General features: G+C 51.1%; 1 protein-coding gene across 6 annotated transcripts in view; it reads left to right on the top strand.

Annotated features, from left to right (window-relative positions):
• CAMK2A (calcium/calmodulin dependent protein kinase II alpha) overlaps positions 1 to 12,097 on the top strand; it is a 70,162-nt gene that overhangs the window by 28,966 nt on the left and 29,099 nt on the right. For all 6 annotated transcript variants that reach the window (XM_033180578.1, XM_033180577.1, XM_033180576.1 and 3 more), the window contains 8 exons: positions 3,913 to 3,967; positions 4,701 to 4,766; positions 4,887 to 4,959; positions 7,993 to 8,095; positions 9,480 to 9,563; positions 9,701 to 9,795; positions 10,751 to 10,873; positions 11,253 to 11,336. In XM_033180578.1, coding sequence (XP_033036469.1) covers positions 4,933 to 4,959; positions 7,993 to 8,095; positions 9,480 to 9,563; positions 9,701 to 9,795; positions 10,751 to 10,873; positions 11,253 to 11,336 — 516 coding nt within the window. In that variant the 5' untranslated portion in view covers positions 3,913 to 3,967; positions 4,701 to 4,766; positions 4,887 to 4,932. The remainder of the gene's footprint in view (positions 1 to 3,912; positions 3,968 to 4,700; positions 4,767 to 4,886; positions 4,960 to 7,992; positions 8,096 to 9,479; positions 9,564 to 9,700; positions 9,796 to 10,750; positions 10,874 to 11,252; positions 11,337 to 12,097) is intronic.

Raw genomic sequence — 12,097 nt, 5'->3', positions numbered from 1 at the left:
ATTCCAACCATTGTGCCCCTTACCATCAACACAAAGGCACCATCTGAGTGAGAGTCAGGTCTGGAGAAAACCTCCCTCAATTCTGTCAATTTCCCTGAGACCCGAGGACATTCTCTAAAGGGGCTGAGGCCCCGGGTCAGAGGGTAGATCTGGGACCCCAGTCTTTTTGGGCTCCTTCCAAAGCCTGTTGCCGTGGTTCTAAAAGCCCTTTCTGAGATGATTCTGGCTGTAGCTTGGCTTCTCAGAGCTTCTTACACTCAGGAAAGGGAAGTTAGAGACCATGGCCCACCAGAAAGAATAGGAGAGGGTTCACTTCCCAGAGGGCATGTGGATGAAGACAGGGAGAGGGAAGAGTCTTTTGCAAAACTTTACCTTGATACACTAACAATACAAGTTTATTGCAGATAAATGAGAAGACAAATACTTTTTAAAGTATCTCCAATAACCTCACATCTAGAATTAACATTTAATGATATGTGCTACCATATGATATATGATATATGTGCCTTCTCAAATACTGTATACTTACATATGTCATCTTAGGTCAGGTTCCCTGGAAGCAGAGCCTGAGTCAGGGATTCAGGTGCTGTTAGCATCCCACACTCCAGCACGTGGGGTTTGGATGCACCAACTTACCACAGGGGTTCTGGGCAGGGCTCAGGTATAGAATTGCCAGATTCTACACACCAAAAATACAGTTAAATACACATTTATGCTTTTGTTTTGTTTTGTTTTGAGATGGAGTCTCACCCTGTCACCTAGGCTGGAGTGCAGTGGCATGATCCCGACTCACTGCAAGCTCCACCTCCTGGGTTCATGCCATTCTCCTGCCTCAGCCTCCTGAGCCTGCCCGCCACCATGCCCAGCTAATTTTGTTTTGTATTTTTAGTAGAGACAGAGTTTCACTGTGTTAGCCAGGATGGTCTCGATCTCCTGACCTCATGATCCGCCCGCCTCAGCCTCCCAAAGTGCTGGGATTACAGTCGTGAACCACCACGCCTGGCCAATACACATGTATACTTTAAAAATTAAGCCTGTGTTTACTTTGAAATGTACTAAAAATTAAATAAATCAATGGACAGAGGAATGGATAGAAATGTAGTAATGCAAGTATAGGAAAACATTAATGATAGAACCTAGGTAGTAGGCATCTAGGTGTTCACTTAACTGTATGTTTGAATTTTATTTATTTATTTATTTATTTATTTATTTATTGAGATGGTGCCTTGCTGTGATGCCCAGGCTGGAGTGCAGTGGCGTGATCTCAGCTTACTGCAACCTCCATCTCCCAGGTTCAAGCAATTTTCCTGCCTCAGCCTCCCACGTAGCTGGGACTACAGGCATCTGCCACCACACCCAGCTAATTTTTGTATTTTTAATAGAGACAATGTTTTGCCATGTTGGCCATGCTGGTCTCAAACTCCTGACCTCAGGTGATCTGCCTGCCTTGGCCTCCCAAAGTGCTGGGATTACAGGCGTGAGCCACTGCGCCTGCCTGAATTTTTTATAATAAAATGTTGAAAGGAATTAAAGCTGAATTACATGTGCCTTTAAGATTTAAGATTTTGCTTTAGAATATATTTAAAACATCTTTTAGTTATTATTTATAAATATGTGTCATCATTAAAGAATGTTTTAAATTTTCATTTTATTATATTATTATTATTATTATTATTATTATTTTGAGACATTCTCACTCTATTACCCAGGCTGGAATGCAGCGGGGCAATCTTGGCTCACTGCAACCTCCGCCTCCTGGGCTCAAACAACCCTCCCACCTTAGCTTCCCAAGTAGTTGGGACGACAAGTGCCTGCCACCATGCCCAACTAATTTTTGTATTGTTTGTAGAGATGTTTCTAGAGGTGTTTCGTCATGTTGCCCAGGTTGGTCTTGAACTCCTGAGCTCAAGTGATCCACCCGCCTCGGCCTCCCATAGTGCTGGGATTATAGGGTGAGCCACTGCACCTGGCCTAAATTTTTATTTTTTTTATTTTATCTTATTTTATTTTAGTTTTTATTTTTTTGAGACAGAGTCTTGCTTTGTTGCTCAGGCTGGAGTGCAGTGGCACGATCTCGGCTCACTGCAACCTCCGCCTCCTGGGCTCAAGCAATTCTTCTGCCTCAGCTTCTGGAGTAGCTGGGATTATAAGTGTGTGCCACCACGCCCAGCTAATTTTTTTATTGTATTTTTAGTAGAGACGGCGTTTCACCATGTTGCCCAGGCTGGTCTCAAACTCCTGACCTCAGGTGATCCACCTGCTTCGGCCTCCCAAAGTGCTGGGATTACAGGTGTGAGCCACTGCTCCCAGCCTACATTTTCATTTTAATCTGTGCCCCTTCCCTCTCCATCTCTGGAGCCCATCCACCTCTCCCTACAGGCACCAGCTCTGGGGTATCTGATGCCTGCCTCTCTCCAAACTTCATGTGCAATTATGAGAGCCATAAAAAATTCAGGGGACTCAATGTTGAGTCAGAAATATATGCACCTGGCAAACATTCAGATGGCACTAGGATTCATAGTGAAAAGTGAGTCTCCTCTCATGACCCAACTCCCCCAATTCCCCTCCCCAGAGGCGCCCCCAGTGCCTGCTTCTCTGTATTCTTCCAGAGAGACGTATGCCATATATAAACTTAAATACATCCTTTAAAAAAGTACTACGCATACTGTTTTGCACTTGGCTTTTTCACCAAGCAACATAATTTGGAGATGACTCTGAACGAGTAGATACATAACTGCCGCATTATTTTAGCAGCTGTGCCATTTTCCATTGTGCGGATGAATCGTCATTCACCAAGCCAGCACGCCCCTGCATGGACATTTTTAGGTTGCGGTGCGGGGAAGGATGTGAGCCCTGTCTTGTGAGAACTTGCTCTTGACTGACAGGATGCGGTCCCAGAGTCAGCTCCAGGACTCAGGCCCTTCCTTCTAATAGCTCAGGGGTGCATGCTGGGAGCCCTGGGCTCCTGGGAGCTTTGCCTCTGTTCTGGGTAAATGGGGTGTGAAGAGATGACAGCTCCTCAGCATGCCAGAACACAGGGACCCTGTCACTCCTGCCTCTGGCCTCTGTGCTCCATTATCTCCTCAGACTTGGGAGCAGAGCAGGATATTAGCTCAGGCAGCACTGAGTGAGCACCAACTGCATGCCTCCTGGAACTCTCATAACAAGCCTGCAAGCCGGGTGCGGTGGCTCAAGCCTGTAATCCCAGCACTTTGGGAGGCCGAGGCGGGCGGATCACAAGGTCAGGAGATCGAGACCATCCTGGCTAACACGGTGAAACCCCGTCTCTACTAAAAAGTACAAAAAACTAGCCGGGCGAGGTGGCGGGCGCCTGTAGTCCCAGCTACTCGGGAGGCTGAGGCAGGAGTATGGTGTGAACCCGGGAGGCGGAGCTTGCAGTGAGCTGAGATCCGGCCACTGCACTCCAGCTTGGGCGACAGAGCGAGACTCCGTCTCAAAAAAAAAAAAAAAAAAAAAAAAAAACAAGCCTGCAAGTCCAGGGGTTTCATTTTCATTGTCCAGGCAAGGCAAGAGAGGCTCAGAAAGGCCTAGCAACTTGCCTGAAGTCACACGGCTAGTAAGCGGCAGACATTGGAGCCACAGGCTTTCCATGACTTAGGCCTGCCCAGCAACTAAAGAGGGTTTCGGAGAGGGGAGGGCACTAAACTCTGACCTAAACAGGCATTTTTCGTGTTTAAGCCCAGCTCCCTTTCAGTAATGCCCGAGGTCTATTCGGACTCAATGCAGTGAGCCCTTGTTCAACGGCACTTGTCAAAGCACCTGGCACCTGGTGTGTACTCAGTGACTGTCTGGGAGCGTGGGGTGTTGGATATACAGGGGAGGGGAGAGAGGGAGGGCGGGCCTGGGCAGCAGTGTGTCCCGCTGTAACCAACTGCCTCGCACCGCCCACAGTCCGACTCCATGACAGCATCTCAGAGGAGGGACACCACTACCTGATCTTCGACCTGTGAGTTTGGCCCCGCCCTGGGATGTGCCAAGGATGTCGGGGCAGCCTAATCAGGGACGGCCTCACTGGACCTCTTGGGATGAATTCCCTCTTGTGGTCCAGAGTTTCCCCAAGTGTGGTGGGCCTGCCACCCAAGCAGTGCAAGCTGACTTTCCTAAAACACCAACAAACACTTTTAGCTTTCATCCCATGTTTATTTTTGCTTCTCTTCTATTTGTGGCCAGTGATGCTGGTTTTCCATTTTCAGTGGCAATATAAAGTTTCCTTCTGGAATATGTTTAATTTTTTTTTTTGAAGAGTGTTGATTCAAAGAGAAGCAATAATGAAATGTTAGGCCACAGTAGTTCCTGGTATGGCAATGAAAATTAGTGATGGGGCCAGTCTTGTCGATAAAAAATAGCCCTTGAGATATTAATCATGGGGGAGGCCATAGGCTTCCTAATGAGCCTAGTGATGTGCTCTGAGTGTCCCTAACCTCTGGACTCCAACCTGGGTTAGGTGGGGAAGAAGGGCCAGGGATGGAGGAGGAGAGAGGACTGGAGTCAATGGAAGGGTGCTCTGGAAGACTGGAAGGGGATTGCAGCAGGGGACACCCCAGTGACCCTGGAGTCCCCCCTTTTGTGGCTGAGGTCCTGAAGTCCCTAGTCCCCATCCTTAGCTTCCTGGAGACTCCTCCAGATGAGGCAGCACCTGTTGCCTCTATCGGAGGGTGATTCCGTGCCTGTCTCCCCAGGGTCACTGGTGGGGAACTGTTTGAAGATATCGTGGCCCGGGAGTATTACAGTGAGGCGGATGCCAGGTGAGTATGAGCTGCTGCCTGGCAATGGCACCTGGGAACAGGGCACTCTTGCCTGCTGTCAGCTTCCCAGGGGAGGCCTGTGCTCACACCACCGTGACCCCTTCCTCTCTCTCTCCCTAGTCACTGTATCCAGCAGATCCTGGAGGCTGTGCTGCACTGCCACCAGATGGGGGTGGTGCACCGGGACCTGAAGGTGAGCAACCCAGCGTGGGTGTGGCTCACCCTGGGAGCCCCTCTCTCCTCTGCATGTCCCTATTCCTGCAGAGCCGGACATGATCAGAATCCCTTTAACTTCTCTGTGTTAGGCTGGAAGATGGGGTGGATGAGATTATTTTTGCTACTGTTCAGATGAGGAAACTGAGCTCGGGAAGGTAGAGCATCTGTGTTTGGCCCCTTGCTCTTCCAACTCCCAGCCCACATGCTTTGTGCCAGGATGGGTGAGCTGCAGTTACGCTGTCATGATTGGCTATAGTGGGTGAAGAAGAAGGCAGGCTGGGTCCAAATCTCAACCAGGCCACCTTCTAGCCATGCAGCCTTTAGTAGCATGACCTTCCTGAACCTCAGATTCTTTACAATGGGGGTTGCCATAGCAACCTCTGCAAAGGGTTGGTGAGGATGTGAAATGAGATAGCACAGGGCCTGGTATACAGATGCATTATTAGTCTTGTTCCTGCATCTCTGGCAGGCCAGGGGAGAAGAAAACCCAGACTCTAGTCCTGTGCAGTTCTCCTTCCTTTTACCTGAAGGAGGTTGCAGAGTCTAGGACTGGCACCAGCTGCATGGTCTTGCCCCTTCAGCAGGGACTTCATGGATCTCTGCTACTGAGCTTCATGGTATCAGTGGCTGGTAGTTCATATTGTCTCCATTTTGCAGAGCAGGAAACTAAGGCCTAAAGAGTTCAAGCAATTTGCCCAAGAACATGCAGTTCAATTGTCCTGAGCTAGGGTGGGGGATCTCTGGCCTTCTAACCCCAGATCCTGTGACCTTGGGAGTCTGGTGCCAAAAGACCACTCTATCCAGCTCCTACTTCCTCAGCAACGCCTTCTAGGGTGACCCTGCCAGAGGTCCATCAAACCTCTGCTTTTTGTTCTTCAGTGACGGCAAGCTCACTTCCCATGGGGTATCCCCTTGCACCACTAGGGGACGCTGTTCCCTGCTGGAGAGGCTTTGCCCTGAACCTCAGTTCTCAGTTTAGAACCACACAGAGACCAAACCTCCAGCTTGGAAGAGCCCTAGAGGAATTCCAGCAGCTTTGTTGTAGCTGCTAAGTCCTCTGCAGGGTGTACCCACCCCTGCCACAGTCCCCCTGGAATGTGATTTCCAGGCCATCCTCATCCTGGGTACCCTCCCTGGGCATGCTTCCACTGGTCTGGGTCCCTCTTTGGGGCACAGTGCTCTGAAGAGAGCCCCTGCCCCTCTCTGACTGTCTTGGGCAGGCCATGGCTTCTCTCCTGAGCCCTAGGCAAGCTCCCTGTTGGCTCAGTCTAGATGAGACGAGTGTGCATTCGAAGAGGGTCTCCAGCCAGACTGCAGGGCGGCTCTCCCAGAGGGCCTGTTCCCATTATAGCTGCAGCCCCTGCACTGGAGGAGGAAGGAGGAGAGGCAGCCCAAATTTAGGCCACTCTGGATACAATAATTAGTGACACATTCATCAAATCAGGGCAGGACAGCTACGGAGACCCAGGACATGTTAGGAACATTGTCCCCAGAGGACAAAGGAGGCCTTTGAGCCAGGCGGAGGGAGCTATATTTGTTTGGGTCCAGCCTAGCTTTAGACAGGGAAAGGTCAGAGGTGGGGCCCTTCAGAAGTCCCACTGGGAAGGGGATCAGAGGAGGACTCAAAACCAACAGTCTTCAGAGACTCTGAACCCCTCCGCAAGCAGAAAATAGGAGTACTAACATTTACCAAACACTTACCGCAGGCCCCAGCCAAGTGCTTACACAGATTATCTCAGTTAATCCATGCACCACCTCATAAGGTAGGCATTTTTCTCAGGAAACTAAAGCTCAGAGAAGTGAAATAATTTGTCCACATGTCATGGCATAGAGGTGGGCAGCACTGGGATAAGAAACTGGGACTATCTAAATCAGCCCACACTGTTAGCGCCCCCTCCATCCTGAGTCCCACGGTGAAGGGACCAGCAGGAAGTGGAAGAATTCTGGAGGCTGAGCCAGTGCAAAGTGGCAGCCTCAATGCCCCAGAGGCCAGGTGTGGGAACTTCCCAAGTCAGCCGCTGCCCCCATGTATAAGCCTTATCATCTTTCAGCCTAGAGCAGTTAAGTTAGAGTCAGACTTTGCCTCGATTCTGGCTCTATCCCTTCCCAGCTGCATGATCTTGGCCAACTCACATAACCTCTCTGAGCTTCAATTTTCTCATCTTCGTATACATGACAAATACTGATTAAGTGCCTGCTGTGTGGCCCCCCAACCTAGGTGCTGGTGATACAGTGGTGAGCAGGACAGATAAGGAACTCACATTCCCCAGGGCTGACAGATGATGAACAAGCACATAGACAGATGGGGAAAATCATTGCAAATAGTGATGAGATCTATGAAGGTAACAACAGGAGCAAAGACAGAGGATGCCTGAGGCCTTCCCCTCTAGATAGAGTAACCGTTGGAAGGCCTCCTCCATGGGGTAACATGAGACTGAGGGCTGGACAAAGCAGAGGGGCCAGCCTTGTGAAGCTTGGGGGAAAAAATTACAGGAGGAAAACAGGGAACGCAAAGGCCCTGAGGTGGAAACAAGATGGACTGTTTCACGGGGCGTAAGAAGGCCACTGTGGAAAATGTAGGTAATAATACCTACCTGAAAGGGTCATTGAGATGATACATAAGATGATACACGCAGAACATTTAACCAGAGGCTGGCATATAGTAGGGGCACAATCAATGCTGCTGCTGCTACTGCTTCCTTATTGTGGTGGTGACAGTACTACCCCACTCTCACCTCAGCCCGGCCCCAGACCCTGAAGTGGGGAGGGAGGAGTGGCCGATGGAGAAAGAGCCTTTCTGTTGTAGCGGATGGAGGTCTTGCCATAGGGTAGTCCCCTCTCGTGGACTGAGACTCAGGAACCCGAGGCGGGGCTGGAGATGAGAGCAGGGGCCCCGGAGGGCCGGGCTGTTCTTCCTGTGAGCCCAGGCCCCCAGAAGTGAGGCTCTGAATCTGCTGACTGTCTCTTGGCGCTTTCCTCCCCTTCCTCCCTCTTCTCTGGTCCTGACAAGCCTGAGAATCTGTTGCTGGCCTCCAAGCTCAAGGGTGCCGCAGTGAAGCTGGCAGACTTTGGCCTGGCCATAGAGGTGGAGGGGGAGCAGCAGGCATGGTTTGGTAAGTGGGGTGGGCTGGCAGGAGTGTTGGGGGTCAGCACCCATTTGTGTTGACACATCAGCCTCTGGGAACCCCCTGCCTGAGTGGGTATGGCTGGAGATGCTGTTGGGCCAGCCAGGGCTGGTAGAGCAGAGGCCCTGCCCCACCTAGCCTCTGAGCCAGTGGGCAGCACCCATCTGTGTCCCCAGGGCCCAGGCATGGGAACCTACGGGCTTCCACAGGGCTCCCTGGGGCCCCCTCTCTCCTTTCCTGTCACTCCCCTCTGCCATCTCTCCTCCCCAAAGGGCTCCCTGTGGTTGAAGGCCTTAGGGAAGTTTCCACAGAGCTGCCCTAATAGTCTAGGTGCTTAAGATTATTATCCTGATTTTAAAGATGAGGAAAAAAGCAGCAGGAAACTTGCAGAAGGTCAAGAAAGTTTAAAAGGGATAGACCAGGACTTAACTCAGACGATCCAGCCTGCTTTGTGATTTTGGTATAACTGGGCCTCTTTCAGCTACCTGGGAGTACTCTTTAGTGGACAATATTGAGACATGGTTAAGAACCAGAGCTCTGGGTTCAAATCCAGACTGTGCTACTTATAAGGTATGTGACTTTGGCTAAGTCACTTCACCTCTCTGTGCCTTCATTCCTCATCTGTAAAATGGGGATAATAATTGTATGTTCCTCAGGAGTCGTGTCAGGATTAAATGTGCTCAGGCATATGACGAGCTCAGCCCAATGCTTAGCATATACACTCAGTAACTTGTAACTATTCTTAAAATTACTTGTTAGAATACCTTGGGTGTCCATTATTTCAATTGACCCCCTCAACAACACTGGGAGGCACTTAAGAGAGAAATCTCTAATCCTTCATTTGACAGATGAGGAAATAAGGACTAGAAGATAAAGAGACTTACCCAAGGGGCAAAGTCAGTTAGGACAGGCCTCCCGACGTCCCATGACCAACTTCAACAAGGGGGTGCAGAGTGGGCCAGGGTTTAGCTCTCAGCCTGGGGCTGACATGGCAGGTGCATTTCATCTTGAAGCCACCAGCAATGGATCGCTAGTGGCTCCTGGAAGAGTGGTGCTGAGAAGCTTATGATCCTGAGTCAGGACTCAGTAGGAAGAAGCTCTGTGACTGATTACCACTGGCTCTGAAGTAGGAAGTGGTGACAGGTGTGCTAGGTAGTTGTCGGTCTGATCTAGAGGCTTTGCTGGCTCATCAGGCTTATGTCTTGGGCCGACCTGGGTTGCACAATACAAGCCCAAGTGCACCTGAGGGACAGGGGCTGTTTTCCCCAGCTCCAGAACAACCCTCATCCCCTCTTCCAGCAGGATCTTGCTCCAGGTTACTTACGAGACAACCTCTGTGTATGTGTCTGCCTGTCTGTGTGTCTGGGAGCAGGGTTTGCAGGGACTCCTGGATACCTCTCCCCAGAAGTGCTGCGGAAGGACCCATATGGGAAGCCTGTGGACCTGTGGGCTTGTGGTGAGTTCATCCTAAGGCCCTTTAGTGCCCCTGGCTGCACCCTGGCCTCTGGGGGCCCCTCTCTCCTTTCCCATCACTCCCCTCCCCCTATGTCTCCTCCCCATTGCGGGCTGAAGGTTCTCTGGTCCTCTCTCCAGGGGTCATCCTATACATCCTGCTGGTTGGGTACCCCCCATTCTGGGATGAGGACCAGCACCGCCTGTACCAGCAGATCAAAGCCGGCGCCTATGATGTGAGTGTCGCTCCTCTCTTTAGCCCCCATCATCCTCTGGTGCCCTTCCAATGAAAGCCAGCGCCAAGCCACTCTCTAGTTCTGGTGCAGGGGTGAACCCCAGGGGATTGTGAAGACTGACCAGGGCCAGGTGGTTACCATGCTGTGCCTAATGATTGGAGATTTATCCTGTGGGGCCCCAGAAGGCAAGAAGCAGCACCAAAATGGAGTGAGGAGTGGGGGAGAGGCAGCCTCCCAAGCCAGGGTTTCTCTCTTTCTCTCTCATATATACAAATAATAATAGCTAACAATTCTATAGCACTCTTCTGAATGTTTTACACATATTATTACGTTTAATCCTCACACCAATCTATGCCATAGGTACTGTTACTATTCCCATTTTACATATAGAGAAGCTGAGCTACAGAGAGGTCAAGTAACTGCCCAAATCACATAGCTAAGAAATGGTAGAGGTGGGATTTGAACCTAGGCAGTCTGGCTCTACCATCCATGCTTCTAACTACCAAGCTATATTGCTTTTATGCAGATAGCTATTAAGCTCTGTGCTGTATGTTTTATATTGTATTTAGTTCTCATAACATCTCTAGAGATAGCTCAAGGGGTCTTGTGACTTACCCGGGTGACACAACCCAGGAGGCAGAGCCAGGACTTGAACCCAGGCCTTTTGATTCTGAAGTCTGGGCTAAAGCCACTGGCCGGCTGCTCTCCAAATAAGGCACAGTTTCAGAATGATGGATGGACGGAGGCCTCCTTTCCCTCCGCTGTGTTCTGATTGGTACGGGGCCAGGGGGCCCTGCCCCTCCCCTGTAGTGAGGAGCCCCAACTCCTCCTGGTGTGGATGTCCGAGTGGATGGGCAGTAGGACCCCTGCCTGCTCCCCTGCCAGTCAGGGGCTGGGGGATCGCAGGGGTGGCCTGGGGCAGGCTGGGCAAACCTGGCCTCTCTGCCCCTTCCAGTTCCCATCACCAGAATGGGACACCGTCACCCCGGAAGCCAAGGATCTGATCAATAAGATGCTGACCATTAACCCATCCAAACGCATCACAGCTGCCGAAGCCCTTAAGCACCCCTGGATCTCGGTGAGCCTCCCTCAGCAGGACCTCTCCCAGGAGCCCCATCCAGACCTCATGGTCCAGGCCCCTACAGAGTTCTGGCCCTGCCCCTGGCCCATGGGGCCGAGAGGGCTTAATCCAAGAGACTGCCCCTGCTGTGGTTCTCAGGGGTAATGTGGAAACGAGGAGTGAATATTCTGGGTTGACATACAACTGACTGTGCTACTGGCATTGTATGTCTGGTGCCAGGATGCTAAACACCCTGAAACATCACCTAGAGCAATGAATTGTTCTCCCCAAGATGTCAACCACACCTCCATTAAGACGCCCTGCTGAGTGGTATCCTTGGGTGGGCCTGTCTTCCAGCCTGCCTTCCACTCACAGCCCTCTCCCCTACTTCCTCCAGCACCGCTCCACCGTGGCATCCTGCATGCACAGACAGGAGACCGTGGACTGCCTGAAGAAGTTCAATGCCAGGAGGAAACTGAAGGTAACAGGTCCTTACCCTCCACAGTCCTGGCCATGGGACTAACTCTGCCTGGGTCTCCACAGAGGCCAGGAGACTCGCTCACTAGTTCTTTCTTTCACTGATTCAATAAGCATTTATTGAACACCTGCTGCATGCTGGACAGCAGGCTGGGCTTGGCGAGTGAGCGGTAAGTGACTGAGCCCTTGCTCTAGTGGAGAGGACAGACAAGTTCCTGGGGCGTTACGGGGCAGTGGTGAGTGCTGTGCCTGGGTGAGCCTCAAGGTGATGGGAGAACGCAGCAGGACAATGGTATTCTGGGTCTGGAGCCAGGGGCGTTTAAGCTGAGACCTTGGAGGAAAAGCAGGTATTAGCCAAGTTAGAGTCAGAATGGGAACGTATGGCCAGTTGCGGTGGCTCACGCCGGTAATCCCAACACTTTGGGAGGCTGAGGTGGACAGATCATCTGAGGTCAGGAGTTCGAGACCAGACTGGCCAATGTGGTGAAACCCCGTCTCTGCTAAAAATACAAAAATTAGCCAGGTATGGTGGTGCACGCCTGTAATCCTAGCTACTCAGGAGGCTGAGGAAGGAGAATCGCTTGAACCTGGGAGGCGGAGGTTGCAGTGAGCGAGATCGTGCCACGGCACTCCAGCCTGGGTAACAGAGCGAGACTCCATCTCAAAAAAACAAAAAAAAAAAAAGAGAAAGGGAACATGTTCCAGACAGAGGGAACAGCCTGTGCAGAAGTTTGGAAGTGCGGCTGACCCCTTAGGGGCACCACA

This window comes from Trachypithecus francoisi, unplaced genomic scaffold (assembly GCF_009764315.1).
Source record: "Trachypithecus francoisi isolate TF-2019V2 unplaced genomic scaffold, Tfra_2.0 Lachesis_group2, whole genome shotgun sequence".
NCBI lineage: Eukaryota > Metazoa > Chordata > Mammalia > Primates > Cercopithecidae > Trachypithecus > Trachypithecus francoisi.
Note: the sequence above shows the minus strand (reverse complement) of the source record. Positions and strands in the feature narration are given on the sequence as shown.